The 21,197-nt window shown below is 33.2% G+C and overlaps 1 protein-coding gene across 1 annotated transcript; it reads left to right on the top strand.

The window, feature by feature from the left end:
- Nucleotides 1-13,318: 13,318 nt before the first annotated feature.
- On the top strand, nt 13,319-16,076 carry LOC145160567 (SUPPRESSOR OF GAMMA RESPONSE 1-like). The gene is made up of 6 exons (XM_079079818.1): nt 13,319-13,486; nt 14,276-14,408; nt 14,487-14,673; nt 14,764-15,254; nt 15,348-15,620; nt 15,721-16,076. The coding sequence occupies exons 1-6, from the start codon at nt 13,479-13,481 to the stop codon at nt 15,772-15,774; spliced, it is 1,146 nt and encodes a 381-aa protein (XP_078935944.1). The 5' UTR covers nt 13,319-13,478; the 3' UTR covers nt 15,775-16,076.
- The last annotated feature ends 5,121 nt before the right edge of the window (nt 16,077-21,197 follow it).

Below are 21,197 nucleotides of genomic sequence, written 5' to 3' on the forward strand. Positions count from 1 at the left end.
TGAGTTAGTGTTGCATGCTAGTGGTTATGCCAGTTAGGTAGATCTTTAGGACTACCTATGCTGTTATATGAATATATGCATGCTCAGTAGTTATGTTATATGTTGATATGTTATGTGGGATGGGTTGAGGTGATACTGCTCCATGCGGTAACCAACAAACCCTGGAGTATTCCAGATACGGGCTAAGGGAGACTCGTACTGTGGGCTCGATGGCAATCCAGATGTGAGCTGTGGGCCCGCAAGGTAATCCAGACTTACACTGTGGGCCCAGGGGAAATCTAGTAGGTGGAGCATTCCAGATACGAGCTGAGGGAGACTCGTACTGTGGGCTTGATGGCAATCCAGATGTGAGCTGTGGGCCCGGTAGGCAATCTAGACTCATATTGTGGGCCCAGGGGTAATCCAGTCTGTAAAGCTGTGGACCCATTATATGTTTTTCAGTTTGTTATGTTATGATATGGTTTATATTGCTATGTGGACTGTATGTGTATCGGTATTTTGGGGGTAACTCACTAAGCTTTCGGGCTTATAGTTTCAGTTTATTGTTTCAGGTGCATCAGGGGATCGTGGCAAGGCAAAGGCGTGATCGTACAACTCCTCACTTTTTATGACTATGTTTATGGGATACTCTGATATTAAACTATTTTGAAAACATTTTGTAATGACTAATAGGTTTTGAATTGTTTAAAAAGTTTTAAATTGGCTTGAATTTTATGGGTGTTACAAAAACTAGGGGGCCTGAGAAACGCCAAAACATGCACTCCGTCAGATTAGTATGGTTATAATGACTCACTAGAATATGTTATGTTATCTAGAAATTTTTGCATGAAAAAACCTCATAAATAAATTTTGTCACGTTGTGTTGACTGTCCTACACATGATAGGTGATGGTCCGCATTTGTTGCGTCGACTGTCCTTTTGCATCGCGTAGAATGTCCACAATTGCCATGTTGATTCTTTCTTCTAACAAGTATAGAGTCGTAATACTGCTATTTTACAAATTAAAAAGCATAGGACTCTATGGAAAACGTTTGTAAACGATTTTGAAAACGAATAACTAACCTACACATATACACAGTCGGAAATAAAACTTACGAATATTTTATAGCAGAAAATATAGGATTTTCTGGACAAAACGATTTTCTAAGATTTCGATAATGATAAACTAGAACGCACACTCAATTTTACTCGATAAGAGGAACAAGATTTTCAACCATATTCTCTTTTTGAAAATAAGGGATTTTCTGGAAACGGTTGACTATTACTATTCAAAAGAACTATTCTCGAACACAACTCGCCTTTATAAATTTCACTACTTTTCAAAATCATTCCTTATAAGGATGAACAAAAGTAATGACATGCACACATATGTCCATGATTTTCAAAGCAAGGCTTCAAACGATTTCATAGAAAATATCGGATTTTCTGAACGTACAATGAGAACGATTCTAAACAAGTGTAAACGATTTTATACAAAAATGTTTATGAACTCACCAACTTTTTAGTTGACGCTTTTCAAAACGACTTGTATTCTCAGGGATCTAGTAAGCAGGTAACAAGGGACGCGGATGCAGGACTATTTAGCTGTAGTTTGGATTTTTCTGCTTTTGTCTCTTTTGTGTAATTCGAAGGACAAAGACAATATGTAAACAATGTAAGTTTGTTATCTCAATGTATGATGTTTGGATTTCTCTGTTTCATTTATATTCAATTGTTATGATACTGCACAATGAAGTCACCCGTCTCCGGACGTTTCCGCCGTCTGTCCGGGGATGTGACATTTTTCTTAAATCCCCAAAAATCAACACAAAAGGCTTAGAAAGCAAAAATGGAGGTTATGGTTTGCTTGGAGGCTGAGAGAGTGTGATGGAGATTGAGGGTGAGCAGCCCTAGCCCTCACATTCCCTTAAATACGACGTAAACCCCGAAAATTAGGTTTTCTCATTAAACAGCTGCCACGTCGTGGCGGCCATTTAAAACCCGCGATACAACGACCATTGCCACGTCGCAGGATTCCTTCACCACGACGTGGCACTGTCCAAAATTAAAAAATATAATAAATTGTAATAAATTATAATACCTCCAAGAATCTGAATGTTACAAATACCTAATTCTATGTGTTATATATACACTAAATTAGGATAGTGTTGCCTAAACAAAGTTGGTATTAGATATTGATTATAAGCATGGTAGTCTTGCCTAGTGACGAGATAAGACTTATAAAGGATGCTTAGTTCAAATTAAGTTGAAAGAGTACTTAGCTATATCATGTACTATAAAGATATAACATTGGCAGGAAATTGATGTGGATTACAAGGATGAGAATCTTGTTATACACCTAAAATGGATGCTTAGTTCAATTATGTTTGGATATTGGGTAACATCATATTAAGGGTATGTGTGTAACGTCCTGAATTTCAAAGGAAAATTTTTCATTTTTACTTATTAAGAATATAAGTCTTACAAAACATTGCAATTTATTATTATATAAAAGAGTATCTTAGCGGAAGTCTATAAAATTTTATTGATGCTTCGATGCCGATACAGTCATGCGTGAGCCTTTCCAAGGTCAGATGAACAACCTGTAAAGCAGTTATCAATAACTATAAGTTGAGGCTTAGTGAATTCCCTCAAAATATTTCATACCACAGCACATATACAATGCATACACATAATGGCCTTCAACATATAGTTGGTCCGCCCTATATTTGCCTACAACATATACCATACCGCACCTTGGCCTTTAGCATAAAGCTAGTCCGCCCGAGTTTATTGGCCTTCAGCTCGAGGTTGGTCCGCCCTCAACTCCATATATAATAACATACACATATGACAACAGTCCACATAACATGCAACTAATTATCCTAGTCTAATTGCCGAAGTGCATACTACATGGTAGCTATATCCTAACATACTGAGGATGCATACTGGAGTATACAATATAGTGAACAGAACTCACCTTGACATATTCTCAGAGGATTAACAGTCAACCGGACAGTTTCGCTAACGACCAACACTTTAACGAGGATTAACATATATTACTACAGTTTATTAGTTTAAGGGGAATATGTAATGTAGGTTTGACCTAATACTAATCCCAATGAATATCGATAGTTCTATCAAATAAGGATCGGCCGTGTCGGACAATTGGGAGGCATGATCATTTCGGCATATAACTTTTCTAAAATCCAAAAACCAAGCTAACGTAACCATTTTAGACACCTCTCCCATAAGTAGATCAATCGACATTATAAACTGGAATTACTTATAAATTTGTGCGTGTGTATATATATATATATATATATATATATATATATATATATATATATATATATATATAACAACGACAACGAACATAAATATAGTTATACTTAGGATAGAAAGCGTAGCTTACCTAAAGAGTGTTTTAGTCAAGATTGCAAAAATGGTCCCTGTGGTATACATTTTTTCCGGGTTTTAATCCAAACGTTGACTTTTTTGGCTTCGTGGTCAATTTGAGCTAGTTTGTTTGTGGTTTTGGTCCCTCGTAAAACTAAAAAGACTAAGATGCCCTTCAAATATACTTTGTATATTTTTTCTATGTAATTCAATGTTTTATTAATAATAAACATGGCCCTACCTGTCTCCCTCTCTCTCTCTCTCACTCTCTCTCGCTCTCTCCCTCATGCAACCTTAAAATCTACTAAGACATCCAAGAAATATATTTATGGAATAATGGGAACACACACGCATACACACACCCGCAAATCGATGATGAACACATAAATACACACTTCATAATCGAGTTGCAAGTATATGTGTGAGTGTGTGTTCTTCTCTTTTATCCATGTAAAAGATCTTGAAATCGAAAATTGACAACCCTTACAAAACCCATAATGGCGAACATGGGTGACAGTGTAAGGAGGCGGTGTTGATATGGTAGCAGCAGTGGTTAATTGGTGGTTAAAGGGTCATCAATGAAGCTATCGGGTGGCAATGGTGTTGTACGTCTGGGGCAACAAAGAAACAAGTAGGAGGGTGGTATTCCGAGGTGGGATCGATGATGATGATGATGCTCACAGAGGTTCAACAACCATCAGTGGTGGGAAAGAACCAATCACCAATGTTTGCCTCCATGGTGGAGCACTCATTGTTCTCAAAGTACTTTTATTACTCTGTCTACATGCTGGCAGATTCTTATGAGTTCGCGAAGGATTTTGGAGAGGTTGTTGTTGTCGATTCCAGTGAATCTGAGGATTACGACAACACTCTAGTATTTGGGCCTCATCGAGCGTTTTTTGTGTAAGGTAATCGATTCTTGAATTTAGTAATTGCTTCAGACCACCACCAACTCACCGTGTATATAGCAAATGGATGCTCTGCCCACTATGTCTACCGATAGCAGAGAAAAACTCCTCAGGATGACTCCGATTTACAGAATGAATCTATCGATGAATAGAGATATCTTTAGAAGGGGAAATGACACCAGGGGAATAAGGTGAGGGAAAGGTGAGTAGTTAGGTTTGGAGAGAGAGAGAGAGAGAGAGAGAGAGAGAGAGAGAGAGAGAGAGAGAGAGAGAGAGAGAGAGAGAGAGAGAGAGAGAGAGAGAGAGAGAGAGAGAGAGAGTCCTATATTTATTTATTAATAAAACATTTAATTAAATAGAAAAAATTTTAAAAAGAATGTATCAGGAGGGCATTTCAGTCTTTTCAATTTTCCAAGGGACTAAAACCACAAACAAATTAGCTAATAAAGATCACCAATCTAAAAAATCGAGGTTTGAAGCAAATTTCGGGAAAAATACATACCATAGGGACAATTTTTGTACTTTTGTATTTTTATTATTTTGAGACAATCATCTGTACTAAAAAAATTGTAATGTACTGAGAGTTTCGACAATAAAATATATTATGATTTTTAAAGCGTAATTTTTTTCGGTTCTGAAAAATAAGGAATGTTACAATCTTCACTGTGTCGTGTTTGATTTTCAGTATGTGTGTTTAAATTTTTAGTGTACGTATGATTTGAGTTGTATGTGAATATAAAGGGGTAAGGAAGAAGACGAGGTGTATAAGAGTGAGGTAGGGTTAACAATAATGGTGCCTTATATATATATATATATATATATATATATATATATATATATATATATATATATATATATATATATAATTTTGTGTATTTTGGGATGAGAAAAATGAATGGAATGATCCTATTTTATTTCTTGGTAATATATATATATATATATATATATATATATATATATATATATATATATATATATATATATATATATATATATATAGGTTCATGCAAAAATATATATATATCTTGCGAAAATGCGAGAATCAATCAGAATTGGACACATGGATATGATAATTAATATTATTTTCTAATAATTAAAGGGTGTAAATGTAAAAATAAGGGCAGGAATGTAATTATATATTTTTGATTGTATGCATCAGTAAACGTGGATAATGCAATTTGAATTTTGAATTCAATTGGTAACTTCTTACCCAACGTAGTGGATCAAATTAGTTTTTCATGTGTAAACCTTCGGTGGACAGAACCGAGAATAGATCAACATCAGTTTTTTTTTTCGATGTTTGCGTTTAAAGCGATATTGGATGTTCGTTCAAATAGAAAAAAGTTTAATTTGCAAAGGAAAAAAAGAAGAAGATATTGCGTACGGAAGTAGAAGGAAACATGAATCGGAATTGGAATTGTGCTGATAATCCGATTGAAATTGAAGATGATGAAGATTGTGCAGTTGAAGATTTTATACAGGAAAAAAAATCGATGGAGGTTCATATGTGTATCCATATTCATCATAATACAATCATTGAAAACTTGCATTCATCATAATCGATTCATGTAGTTCCTGTTATTTTGTTCCAGATTTGAAGAATTCAATTGAGATACATTCCAGTAAATCATGGAAGATTAAGAAAGATCCCGAAGAATTGGCAGATGACGTTATTTCAAGTGATGATGTACTTAGCAATGGGAAAAAAATCAATGAAGGTAGCTGTTTTTTGAATTGTCGTTTCTTTCAGTAAATAGTCCAATCTTTCGTTGATTTTCTCCTTTTTTTTATTGTATCAGATGTGAAGAAGGCAATTGAGATTCATTCTAGTAATTCTTTGAAGCTTAAGAAAGAAATAATTGATGATGTACTTCGCAAGGGGAAAAAAATCGATGATGATGCAGGCAAGTATTTAATGTATTATATGATTAAATTTCACATATTTATAAAGGGTATCGATGTCAATTAAAAAAAATTTCAATCCGAGTGTATTTGATTTGATAACCGTTAGTTTGTTTAACTTTAATTCATCTTCCGTGAATCAAAATCAAACATTAATAGGGTGTTTTAATGCAAAAAAATTGCGTACTTATATGAATTGAATGTTCAATTAAAGAACATATTGATGAATACATACTTTGAAATTGGAATAACAGAGCGTAAAAAAAAACCAGTAAATAATCCAATCGTTCATTGATTTTTTCCTTTTTTTTATTTTATTGTAGCAGATGTGAAGAAGGCAATTGAGATTCATTCTAGTATTAGATGTGGAAATTCAAAGGAAAAGAGGTTATGTAAGTTTTGCAAAAGTTTGGTTTTCACGAATGATTAATATCTTTGAAATTGTTTTTGATTATGTTTATTTTATTGTAATAAATTTATAAATCGTTGTAAAAGGTTATGCATCCTACCTAATAAATGAAGGTTTTTTGTTTATTTTTGTTTATATGAACATTTAATTTATTCCTCTTATCTTTTCCATGCTTTTGTTGCAATGCATATGTGTTGTTTGATTAAATGCCTCAAAGAAGTTCATTTTTTAAGTTATTTTGAATATTTGATTTCGTTAGAATAAGGTTGTTTGGTCATGTTTTTTATATTGTTTTTGTTAACTAATTGCGTTGAGTAATGGATGTTATGTTATCGGACATGAAAGGATGTAGTTTATTATTTAATTGTTGTAAACAATGCAGGGGCAAATTTGTCATGTTGTATTTGTTTTTTAACATAAATGTATGATGTAGACGCAAAATGACAAAATTGTAATTTTTTCATGTATTTTATTAAATTTATAGCAAATTGACTAAAATACGATTCCGTCCTTTTTCAAAATTATATTGCTTTTTTATTTCCATTTAAAGGGATTTATACATAAATGAAAGAAAAGGAATGAAAGTTTTGTAAATTTACCTTAACATAAAAAAATTCTGAAAAAAAAACCAAAAAAACAAAAACTGAATAATTAAAGTACCTTGCACTTTTTGTTATTGGAATTAGAAAAAAATTTAAAAAAAAATCAACTCTGTATAAAAAATATAATGCAAGGGCAAAATAGACAAAATTACCCTTTTTCAATGTATTCTATTTATTTTATAGGAAATTGACAAAAAAAAACTTAATTTTAAAAATTAAAAAAAATTAAAAAAAGGTATGAACATAAAAGTATGATGCAGGGACAAAATGACCAAATTGGCATTTTAAAAAACTGAATAAAAAAAAGTTAAAAAAATTTAAAATATGTATGATAAATATAGGAAAAAGTTGTATTCGTTTTTGAACATAAAAGTATGATGCAGAGGCAAAATGACCAAATTGGAATTTTTTTCATTTATTCTATTAAATCTATAGAAAATTGACAAAAGTACGATTATGAAAAAAACCAAAACAAAAAAAGCAATGTACTTTTGTAAAAGGGTGTAATCGTCCTATATTTATCATACATTTATGTTATACAAAGTTTTATATTTTTCATTTTTATCACTTTTTTTTATTCATTTTTGAATAAAAAAAAATAGTGACTAATAAAAGTACATTGCCCTTTTTTCCCTTGAAGTTAGAAGGAAATGAAAATTATACAGCTTTGTTTAACATTTATTTTTTTTCATTTAAAGGGATTTATACATAAATGAAAGAAAATTATTGGAAGATTTGTAAATTTACCTTAACATAAAGAAATTCTGAAAAAAACCAAAAAAAAAGTTGAAAAAAAATACTTTGCCCTTTTTTTTTCCTTGAAGTTAGAAAAATATGAAAAAAATACAACTTTGTATAATATAAAAGTATGATAAATAAAGGACTATTACACCCTTTTACAAAATTGCTTTTTAGGACGAATACGCCCTTTTACCTTAATATAAACAATATCTGAAAATAACTAAAAAAAAATTGAAAAAAAACAAAAACAAAATAACAAAATTACATTGTCCTTCGTATAAAATAAAATTATGATAAATATATGAAAAAAAACTTTATGGTGTAAGAGTTTTACAATATAAAAGTATGATGCAGGGTCAAAATGGACCAAATTGACCTTTATGTCATGTTTTCTTTTAAATTTATAGCAAATTGACGATGACGCCCTTTTAGAAAAGTATATTGCTTTTTAGGACGATTACACCCTTTTACCTTAACATAAATAAATTCTGAAGAAAAAATTAAAAAAAAATGAAAAAAAACAAAAACAAAATAACAAAAGTACATTGCCCTTTTTTTCGTTAGAGTTATAAAAGAACGAAAAAAATTATACTTTGTAAGAGTTTTACAACATAAAAGTGTGATGAATGTGCAAAATGGACCAAATTGCCCTTTTGTCATGTATTCTATTAAATATATAGAAAATTGATGATTTCGTCCTTTTACAAAAGTACATTGCCTATTTTGCATTTTAAGGGATTTATACATAAATGAAATATGGACCAACATAAAACAAAAATGAATATAAAAAAATAGTAACTAACGAAAGTACATTGGCATTTAAAGGGATTTTTATAAATTTACCTTAACTAATTTTTTTTTGAAAAAAACCAAAAAAAAAAAAAATGAGAAAATAGAAAAATAAATGAAAAATATAAAATTTCGTATAACATAAATGTATGATAAATAAAGGACGATTACGCCCTTTTACAAAAGTACATTGCTTTTTTTCATTTTTTTTTTGGAATTTTTCAGAAATTATTTATGTTACGGTAAAAGGGTGTAATCGTCCTAAAAAGCAATATACTTTTCTCAAAGGGCTTCATCATCAATTTGCTATCAATTTAATAGAATACATGACATAAAGGGCATTTTGGTCCATGTTGACCTTGCATCATACTTTTATGTTATACGAAGGGCAATTTGTGAACAGATAACTTTTGTAAAAGGGCATAATCGTACTTTATTTACCATACTTTTATATTATACCGAGTTGTATTTTTTTTCATTTTTTCTTAACTTCAAGGAAAAAAAAGGGCAATATACTTTTTTTCAAATTTTTTTTTTGTTTTTTTTTCTGAATTTCTTTATGTTAAGGTAAAACTCTTGGTTTTTTTTTTTCTGAATTTATCATACTTTTATGTTGTAAAACTCTTACAACATAATTTTTTTTCCTTATATTTATCATACTTTTATGTTATACAAAGTTGATTTTTTTTCATTCTTTTATAACTCCAACAACAAAAAGGATATTAAGCTTTCGTTATTTTACTTTTTATTATTTTCATTTATGTATAAATTCCTTTAAATGCAAAATAAGCAATGTACTTTTATAAAAGGGCGAAATCGTCAATTTACTATAAATTTAATAAAATACTACATGACAAAAAGGACATTTGCACTTTTTTTTAATCATACTTTTATGTTATACAAATATGTTTTTTTTAATGATTTTCAACTTTTTTTCTTAATTTTTGTTTATTTTGTTTTTTTTTTTTGTTAATTTGATATAAAATTAATAGAATACATGTAAAAAGGGCAATTTGGTCCATTTTGCCACTGCATTGTACTTTTATGTTGGAAAACTCTTACAACATAAAGGTTTTTTTTTTCTTTTTTTAATACAAAGTTGATTTTTTTTTTCATTTTTTTTCATTTTGTCCAATTCTGATTGGTTTTTGCATTTTGGCAAGATTTATACATTTTCAGAAATTCTTTATATAAAGTTGAATTTTCAAAACTTCCATTGTTTTTCTTTCATTTATGTATAAATCCCTTTAAATGGAAAAAAAATCAATGTAGTTTTGTAAAAGGGCGGAATCGTACTTTTGTCAATTTGCTATAAATTTAATAAAATACATGAAAAAATTTACAATTTGGTCATTTTGCCCCTGCATCATACTTTTATGTTCAAAAAGGCATACAACATTAAGATTTTTTTTTTCATATATTTATCATACATTTATTATTCAGTTTTTTTTCTTTCATTTATGTATAAATCCATTAAAATGCCAAAAGGTTGTAATCGTCCTTTTTTTATTCATTTTTGTTTATTTTTTTCTTTTTGTCAATTTGTTATAAAGTTAATAGAATACTTGGAAAAAAGGGCAATTTGGTCCATTTTGCCCCAGCATCATACTTTTATCTTGGAAAACTATTACAACCGTTATGTGTATTTCATTGTGGTGTATGTTATATCCCTGGTGTCACTTGCTGAAATTGAATAATTTATTATAAATAAAAACAATTGTTTTATATTAATTGAGTCTTTGACATTAAACACTTCAAAATCAAAAGAGTTTGTTTGTTCAAATTTCTATTAAAATATTATTCTTTTATACAATTTATGTATTTATAATATGCCTGTTCATAACTGATGACGTTTATTGTATGAAACCAAGTACCACAATTTCATCCATGTATCTCTTATACATCACTACACACATGATAAACCTTTTCTTTTCTTATACAAAGTTGTATTTTTTTCAGAAATTGGTTCTGATAAGATAACCTTTTGTATTTTTATAGAAGGGCATAATTGTCCTTTGGTAACAGAAATGTCAATTTGGTAACATAATAAACCAACAATGTAATACATTCAAATATATAATACTAAAACTATATAATTAAACAAATATATTCAAAGATTATAATTTAGCATAAGTCTACATAAGAAAATCATAATATAAAGTTCTCTACTGATGTTTTTTCAAAGGCATAAGCAATTTGGATGGGTTGATGGGGCAGTTTCTTTAATCATGATTGACAATGTTTAAAGTAGAAGCTTTCATAATAAGTTCTTGATCAGAAATTGTGAGCTTGTGGCTTTTACTACAAATGCTTTCTTGATCAAATCTTTTGCAACATTTGGATGATATAAATCGTCTCCATCAGGATAAATTTGTTCTGTTTATATATGAAATTTGTAGTTATTCTAATGAAAATTTAATAACTTAATATGAAGGTTGAATACCTGCCTGAATCATTTGTGTTTAATGTTGCTGATTGATCACTTGAACAAATATTGAAAGATTCTGTTGGATCAATGCTGAAATCAATTGATGATTGCATTTCTTTTGCAGCAGTTGGAAGATAAAAGTCGACTCCATCTCCATAAAAAATTTCTGCCAAAAAAATTTATGCAAACTTATTATCATTAATATATAATCATATAATAATACAATCATTGAATACTTGCATTCATCATAATGATTCATGTAGTTCCTGTTAGTAGAAATTCAGAATTATTGTAATCAGACTTATTTGAAACTGTATTTTTGGAACAATTTATTTTTTTACGCTCTGTTATTCCAATTTCAAAGTATGTATTCATCAATATGTTCTTTAATTGAACATTCAATTCATATAAGTATGTAGTTTTTTTTTTTTTGCATTAAAACACCCTATTAATGTTTGATTTTGATTCACGGAAGATGAATTAAAGTTAAAGAAACTAACGGTTATCAAATCAAATACACTCGGATTGAATTTTTTTTAATTGACATCGATACCCTTTATAAATATGTGAAATTTAATCATATAATACATTGAATACTTGCCTGCATCATCATCGTTTAATGAACATCCCGATTTTCCAATTCCATAGTTATGGTAATCAGTTGTTGTCGATGTAAGATTATGTTCTTGAATATTTATCTTTTTACTTTCACTAATATTTTTTCAGAATAAAATATCGATACATCAAGTTTTTGATTAATTGAATAGTCGAATCATGAAGATGTTGGTTATTAGCCATCTTAACCGTTAATATGTTTGCAGTTTCTTAATATGTAGTTATTAGTATGCAGACATTGAAAACGTGGATTGCAAATTTATTTAATTGACATCTATACCCTTTATATATATATATATATATATATATATATATATATATATATATATATAAAAAGAGAAAAATATATAACAATCATTCCAAGATTTGTATGAACAAAATGTATAAAAAATTTCTTGTTTTGAATATGTGGTGTAGGTTAAATTTAAAGATTATAGAAGTGGAGGTACTAATGCTATCATAGTGGCTAAGTTAAGGGAGCTATGTTTTGTGGCAATGTCCAAGGTTTCCATGTACGTTTCTTGGGGAAGAAGTAGACTTCCTCGGTCCCACAAAAATTAAAACACATTTCCTATTTTCTCCCATCAAATTTTTGGGCTTTGTGTTCGACAAAAATTAGGTTCGGATTTAGGTTTGGTAAAAGGTCCGTTACTTGTCCAATGTTTAATAGCAATAATTTAATATTAATGTTTAATCTAAATTATGAACTTTTGATTATTTTGAAAAAAACGAATGTAAAAAGATTATCTAAAATTGTCACACAACTTTCCCGATTCGTTTAACATTTTTTTGTGTATAAATTTCATTAAAATATACAAGTTTTACTTAAAAAGACAAAAAGTTGTGCTGCTAACATTTTTTGAATGACAAAACTATTTTTTTAAAAAACAATATCCATAAATTTTTTACATTAAAGATAAAAATTTAGATTTAAAAACACATTTTTTTTCTCAAAAGTTTACTCTTTTGTAAAAAAAATTCTATTAGTTTTGCTAGATTATTAAAATATGTTATGAGCTATAAAATATTTTTAATGAATTGTCCTAAATAAGTTGTTATATATAATTTACATAAAAGTTGTAAAACAAGTTTTGGGAAGAAAAAATTATTTTAATAGGTTGCCTAACAATTCAGTGGTTGAGCATATAATCGATTGAGAAGATAAAATTTTCTAATTGATAACTTTGTATATAAAAAAATTAAGATCTTAATTAGATACATAAATAAAAAAATGTAGACATGGGTACTAGTTTTTTATTATTAAACATTCATACAATTAGTATACTGTGAGATATTGGGTCCAAATTTTGATTATTATTAGGTGTTATTAACTATTTATATTAATGAAATGATTAAAATAAAAGAAAAAAATATTTATATATATTGTATGAAAAGAAAAATAAAATAAAATTGCACCGTTCTAAAAAACAGATAGGTGTACCCGAACCTGCGGCTCGGTAGACAGACCTCTAGTAACGGATCCAATCTGCAATTTCCCGCTCGTATGTGTCTTTATCCACTCTCACGCGCATTACACAAACAAACGCACACTCTCTCTCCTCCACTACTTAACTTGGTTCAGTAGAGAAAGAAGGGGGGAAATTGCGGTATATTTTCCACCTACATCAAGACTCCGGCGTCTTCATCTCTCAATCCCTAGCTCCATCTGATGTTGAACAATCTTGGCTCGATTTTACCTTCCAAGAATGGCGAAGTAAGTAATTTTTTTTGTCATTGATGATAGAAACCTTCCGATTTCCCGTTTTGGGGGGCTTTTTTATGGCTCTAAAAGACGGACTTCCGATCGTATCTAGGATGTTTTTTCTAGGGTTTAGTCGACCGAATCTTACTCGTTTGAACCCGGATTTGTTCTCTAAGTTTGTATCTATCTGTGTGTGATTATCCATCTTGAATACTTATTACTCAAGTCTCAAGCACACTGTTATCTTCTTATTTGAGTTTGTTCGTAGCCAGCATATGGAAATAGATGTAGAATGTGGGTGTGTGTGTATGTTTGACTTTGGGTATCAGCTACATGCCTACATCTACTTTGCGAGCATTGAGTTACTCTATTTCTAAAAAAGAGAGTACTTTATGAAATCATTCGGCTCTTAAGATATAAGATGCATTTATATAACTTAAGCTTTATGCATGAAGTGGTTTCCTTTTATGATATCAAACAAAGAGGAAACTAGGCACAAGCAATCTGTAAATAAAGGGTTTTGAATTTTTTGATGCATATTTATAGGTTATGATCTCTTAACTGCTTAGGAAAATGATTTCTAGGTATGGTATTTTTATGCATTCTTAATCTAATTAGCGGATACCAAGCATAAGTGAAAATGTAATATCACAGGCCCTTGTTTTATTGATAGTCTTTCATCATTACCTATTTTGCACAATCTTTAGAGAAAGATGATCACTGGTTATTGTACTATTATTCTTTTTAAACAAAAGTTAGGTTTCTTTCCCACTAATGTGATCTACCCTTTGAATACTGTAGAAGTTGGCTTGTTGATGGTAGAAGTATTGCAAGGAAAGTAAAAACTTCTGGTCTTCCTTTAGTCCATCAAATCAAAGACTGTGGAGCAAACAGGGAATGCCCACAATGCCATTACAAGATTGATAACAGCAATGTAAGAATGACTCCTTCCAAATTCTCATATTATAAAAACAACTGAAAAACTTCACCTCATATGCATTTCAATTTGCAGGTGTCAGTTGAGTGGCCTGGGTTTCCTCTTGGTGTTAAATTTGAACCCACTGATGTTGAGCTTCTAGAACATCTTGCAGCCAAATGTGGCTTAGGAAACAAAAAGCCACACCAATTTATTGATGAATTCATCCCCACAATCGATGTAGATGAAGGAATATGCTGCAAACACCCAGAAAATCTTCCTGGTTTGTGACTAATCTTTTATCATTGACATTGACAAGACAAGACCATTGCCTGACTTTGACTTTGACTTTACTTATCTTGTATTCTGATAGGTGCTACAAAAGATGGAAACTCTGTTCATTTCTTTTATAGGAACACAAATGCATATACAACAGGTCAAAGAAAACGTCGCAAGATTAGCAAAGAATCTGGTTTAACGAATGATGTTCGTTGGCATAAAACTGGCAAGACAAAAGCTGTTATACAAAATGGGGTTCAAATTGGATGCAAGAAGATTATGGTTCTTTATGGGACAGCTGGCGGGGGTTCAAAGCCTTATAAATTGAACTGGGTCATGCATCAATACCATTTAGGAACTGTTGAAGATGAAAAAGAGGGGGAGTATGTTGTTTCCAAGATATTTTATCAGCCACAAAAACAGGAAAACCATGAAGATTCAGATGCTTGGATGAGTTTAACAAGTCCAAGAACTCCTAATACTGGTGCCCCTGATCCACCTAGGGCTGGAAAGTCTGTTGCTTGTGATGATGTCACCACTGGTTATGTTCTTGAATCACCACCACAACCACCATTACCACCACAGGTTGATTAGTGTGACCTTGTTTCTGGTGATTAATGTTTTTTATTTTTTATTTTTGAGATAATGCTGACTGTTTTTTATTTGATTTTGGATTAGGAATCAGAGTTGTGTGATGAGCAGAAATACCTTCCTTCATGTTCTAATGCTGAAGGTAAGGAGAATCTGGAGTTACCCATTTGGGAAGATGATTCACAAGCGGTTGATTTAGATGATTTAGATGATTTTGGTGACTCGTTGTTTTGTAAAGAGAATCTTGACATTCATGCCCTTCAATCTTGCTCTAATGTTGATACAAATGTGGGTGCAAGTTCTGGGGTTGGTGATCTTGAGAATCTTGACCTGGGTACTCCGCCAGATTTCAACCTTGCTGTAAGAGTCAACTATCTTTTCTAAATATTATGAAAAGAGACTGATTTTTTAAGAGGAAAATCACATGTTAAGCAACTCCATTGTTGAAATGTATGTGCAGGATTTACAGTTTTCATCACAAGACAGCATTTTTGGCTGGTTAGAGCGGTTATAGGGGATGGAAATGAAGTGGGTTGTTGAGGAATCCCAAAATGAAAGTGATATTTATGTTACTATTTTGGTTGTTTTGTAAAAATCCTGAAAAAATGAAGTTATGATGCTGTGGAGCTCTTTTTTTGAATTAGCTTTGTTTGTCATTTGATGCTGGTAAACAAAGCTTGATGATAAGTTTTGCGAGACTTCTGTTTTGCCATTTGTTGTCCGTGGCTTCTAAGCTCATAATATGTATTTGTATTGTAGAGAAAGTATGTTTTTGTAACTTGCAACTCTTTTGGTTTAATGGCGTTTTTTATATAACGTTTTGTTTTAGCCATTTAGGATTTAAAATTGTGTTCATGGCTTATCATTTTGGGGGTTGTGTCTTTTTGACTTACGCTACCCGGTATGGGCACCATTTCACGCGTAGAAGCTGATGTGGAGGGGGAGTTTCCACTAGTGAATACCGTCCCAAGTTCTAGTGGTTGTCTTGTGGAGTGAGGGTTTTGCACAGCTTTGCTGGAAGGCTTCTCTCTTTCTCTTCTTCCATCACTTTTTTTTCTCTCTTGTTCACTAGTACACCATTTCCACAACCTTGTGAATTGGTCGTTGAGTTAGATGATCATGTGGCTTGCTTTTTCATTTGTGAAGATACCGGGTAGCCTTGATAAAGTTACTGAGTTAGTGATTTGTGACAACCCCACACTGCATTGCGAACACAAGGTCACACATAAAGAACTTGACAATGTCATTACGACATGTGAGCTTCTAACACTTCAAAACAATGGCTAATGGCTAGAAACATTATTTCCACAATAAAACAAATCGAGTGCACACTCCCCCGTGGATAAATAATTGATGGAACCTAGCAAGAATCTGTCACCTTATCTGAACCTCTGTTAATTCCTGCTAAAGATTCTCAATCAACCTCAGTTGACGAAGAACACTACAACAAATCGATTGAAAATAAGCCAATTATTAAAATCCTTAAGTCCCATATATTGTTGACATATGCAACCCCAAAAGGTATTATTCCTACCTTAACAAACTGTAATCCATCTCGGAGTTGTTTTCTTTGCATTCTTTTTCTCATTCTTGCTTTTGACGAAAACCTGAACGAAACCCATACAAAAACATATATTCCCTACTCTAATCAGACTGATCATCACTGCTAATTTTGACAATAGATACCTGATCCATACCGTAAGCTAACCACACTTCCTAAACCCGATAAACAACCTAAGTGGCCCATGCGCTTCCTTTACAAAATACCTGATGCTCCCAAAGGGAACTACTTGCTACAACGAGTTCCTTGCCTAGCAGCTCCCTGCTGTGAAGACAACTCAAGCTTTCTTGAAGACATACACGTGATATCTACCCAAGTAGCACATGCGATCTGAAAAATCCTTGGATTCTTCCCGACACATGAATGAAAATTTTGACTAACACTAAAGAAACAGAACAAGAAAACTTCGCAACCCCAAACACTCCAACAATAGCAGGCTACCCTTCCTGCAACAATAAGACCAAACTAATAATCTCGCATGCTCAAGCCGTAGATTCTTCTGATGCGAAATGCAGAATTCAAAAGTTAAACGATTCCAAGAACCTCTACTCAGAATACTTAGTTCTCCCCCACTTAGGGTTCAAACTACTACTGATTGTCGTCCACAAACCGGAGCCTCGAAACCGACCAACTGATATGAATTAGCCTTGATTTCCAAAGTGCATAAAACGAAAAGGATAAACATTCTGACAATATCATAACTAACCCCAAGGAAACTCTCAATCTCAGATGGAGACCTCAAAACCTCTCACTGCACCGCTACCTCGATCTTGGTCGGGCCAACCAAGATACCATTTTGGTTAACGAGGTATCCAAGAACTGAACTTTGCGCATCCGAAGAATTTGCATACAACATCTCTTTCATTACATCTTCAAGGACCTCTTGCTGATGCTCTAGCAATAACTCTTAATAGACCCGACAAACACTAATTTTATAGCTAACAACTGATGGTTAAATCATACAACTTGCCTACGAGTTCTCATAAGCAACTCATTACATGAACCAACAGAATACCAAAGACATCATTCACATAACTGAAACATACCAACAACGGCGATTTTAGTACCTAAATTACCCATCCTGCTCACCTGGGACAATCAACTTGAACATGACCTATTTGATTTCAAAGAAAGCAAACCCTTATTCCCTCAATTTCCAGTCCCGATTGAAATGACTCTCATGCTCACACCTGAATTACATCGATGCAACCACGACTATCTGGATCGTCCAATCGAATATCTAAAGCCTTAAATCCCTCAACTTTTGGTGGTGCTTGAACATGCATATGCTCTCTCGTCCCTTGTAGTGTCTCCAGCCCGGATTCTGAATTTTTATATCCGATCCTCATCGGAGACACCCACTTATCTTTAAAACTTGGTCAAAGACTCGATTCGCGACATGGTATTCACTCCTACCATTGAACCAACAAAACAATTAAAACCCATTTGAAACATCCCAAAAATATGACAAAAAAAAATCTTTTTCAAATCATTATTTAAATCATAAACCATCCAAATTCATAAGTAAAATCATAAATCATGTATCATAAAACATCATAGCATCTGTCTCAAATCAAAATCTCATAACAAACATCAGAGTAAACTCCCAGGCTAAAGATTGTGGTGTGTGCCATGCGATCATCCCGAGCCCTTCCCTTTGCTAGTGGAAGTACCTGAAACCAAAACTGAAACCGTAAGCACAAAGCTTAGTGAGCTTCCCCAAACTACCACATACGATACACGTATAATACACAACTAAGAGATATGGGTCCCGCCCACACTCAGCTAACTAGGAGATACGGGCCCCGCCCACACTCCGCAGACTCTGAGATACGGGCCCCGCCCACACTCAGCTACTTCGAGATACGAGCCCCACCCACACTCGACTACTATGAGATACGGGCCCCGCCCACACTCAACCGCTGCGAGATACGGGCCCCGCCCACACTCAGCTACTAAACGAACATACAAGTATCACACAAACAACAAGTATAACTAAGTCTATCAGTCAAGCATATATCTGTGAACAATCTAAACTGTGAGATACGGGCCCCGCCCACACTCGGCTACTATGAGATACGGGCCTCGCCCACACTCATCTACTAACATATCAAACTACGGGCCGGCCTTGGTGCCTTAGACTCGTTCCTACTGGAGAGAAACTCACCTCGTACGACTGACTGCTGGAAACACGAGTAAGGAATCCCTGTCTGCTGCTCCGACGACTCTCCGACTATCAAATCCATAATAACAATTAATCAAAAATCTGATAATCCTTCTTAGGGTAAAATGACCATTTTACCCCTGGTCAAAGTCCACATCCTGGTCAAGGTCAATCTTCCAGGTTGACCTAACTCGTCGAGTTCCCAAACTAACCATCGTCGCGACTAAACGAACTGACTCGTCGAGTCGTCCTCAAACTCGCCGAGTCCTAGCATAATCAGAAAAAGGACAAAATCATACTACTCGCCGAGTTCCTATGAACATCATCGGGGTTTCTTCATCGTACTCGCCGGGTTCCCCCTTATGAACTCGTCGATTCCCTTGCCGATCTAACCTAGATAACTGGTTTCACACTTCTACAACTCCAAATTACAGATCTATGTCGTTTCCAAGGCCCTTTTCTATAAAGTTGGAGACTTGATGGCTTTGCACACCTCAAATGGACCCAAACTCGAGTTATAGCAACCTACTTTCATAAATATGGCCATGGCATTCAAGCTTCCTTTTATGACCCTAGAGGCTAAATACTATAGGAAGAAGGGCTTACTTTGCATAGAACCCATATAAGCTAACTCATCCTTCTAAAAAGGGTCAAAAGACCCAAAAACTCAACATACAAAGAGATCTAAGCTATAGTTCACCAAGCTAAGAGCTTTTTTACCTTAGAAAGCTACCAAAGATGAGTGTGTTCCTGGATATTGTTCTCTTTCCCCAAGCTTGTTAGCTCCAAGCTCTTGCAACTACCTTCAATGGCACCAAAATACACTTAAAAACTCAAGGAAGAGGCTCTCTAACGAACTAGGGTTTTCTGGGGGATAGGGAGGCTGATAAGGGAGGCCCAAAGGGGGTTTAAGATGTTTAAATAGGGTGCAAAACCCCGAAAATAGGGTTTCCCCCTGGCAGACCTACTCGTCGAGTCCATGCTTGGACTCGCCGAGTAGACTCTTTAAATCCCGCGTCCATTCTGCCATCTACTCGACGAGTTAGGGCTACCAAATCGTCGAGTAGCTCAACTAATTACCCGAATAATTTAGATAATTGCGTACCAGGAACGGGGCGTTACACCATTGTTGTAAGACGAATAACCCTTCACAACAAGTCGAAACTTGCCTCCTAACATAGAAACTGGTGCGGAAAACACCTTCCCTTTAATCTATCTAATGACTGTTGAAAGTCTGATCTCTCCTCTCCTTAAACACTTGCGACAAAGATATAAAAGCGTCACAACCAATGATAACTCAAGTCATCGACTGACCAGCGTTAACAAGGACTGCAATCCCCATGACGACTGTCATTAACACTTTTTTCTTGAGTCCTATAACTCAATATGATAACACTACGGATAAAACCCTAGAGACTTCAAAATCAACCAACTCGTGCAAATCTGCAACACTCAAACTCAAACCATTATGGCCACTAAGGCCAAACCATAACCGAGATCATCCTCATCCTGCCTAACCATAACCACACTATTTACTTTCAACTAGCTCCTTAGTAACCCTTTGACTCTTCCTGATCCCTGTACGGATCTTGTGCTTTTAGTAGTACAAGTTCATACTACCTTCCACAACTACTCGTACTCGTCCCAAGAATTATCTCAAGGTTTCCAAGTCACTACACACTACCACTACTAAACGTTCTAATCACATGCACACGTGTTCAACGAACACACACACACAACAATAATCTTCCTAGATTCTCCTTTTAGGATTCCTCTTAGAAAAATGCCCACACTACCACATTATAACACTTTTGTTAGGTCATTAGGAATCCCTCCCCACCCTGCTATCAGCTGCGGAATAAACTTCTACTAATGTCAACTAACTATATTACGAATTCAATTGCATGCAAAAAATATTAATCATTCTTTCAACTAAAAGATCTTGCACTACAATGGTTAGACTCTGACGAGAGCTGCGCAATAGAGCCGAATCAAGCACTCTAAAACTATTTAATTTTTGTGACATGTAACTTAACGTTTTCTCTTAATAGTTAATTAATATCAATATAAGTTTCACATAACACAAAGCAAGCAACATTCAAGTAGTAAATCCATCAAACAATAAGGAATAATAACGTTAAGGCAATTCTAACATGCAATTCCTGAAAGATTTTTAGCCTACGCACTGTCATTCATTTCTAACAGTTCACAT

The sequence above is a fragment of the Lactuca virosa genome, chromosome 2 (assembly GCF_052849685.1).
Source record: "Lactuca virosa cultivar CGN04683 chromosome 2, Lactuca_virosa_CGN04683_v6, whole genome shotgun sequence".
NCBI lineage: Eukaryota > Viridiplantae > Streptophyta > Magnoliopsida > Asterales > Asteraceae > Lactuca > Lactuca virosa.

Excerpts from the sequence above, each read along its gene's own strand:
- LOC145160567 (XM_079079818.1), top strand. Across the intron at positions 14,409-14,486 it reads ACAAGATTGATAACAGCAAT|GTGTCAGTTGAGTGGCCTGG; the intron begins GTAAGAATGACT and ends TTCAATTTGCAG. Across the intron at positions 15,255-15,347 it reads AACCACCATTACCACCACAG|GAATCAGAGTTGTGTGATGA; the intron begins GTTGATTAGTGT and ends ATTTTGGATTAG.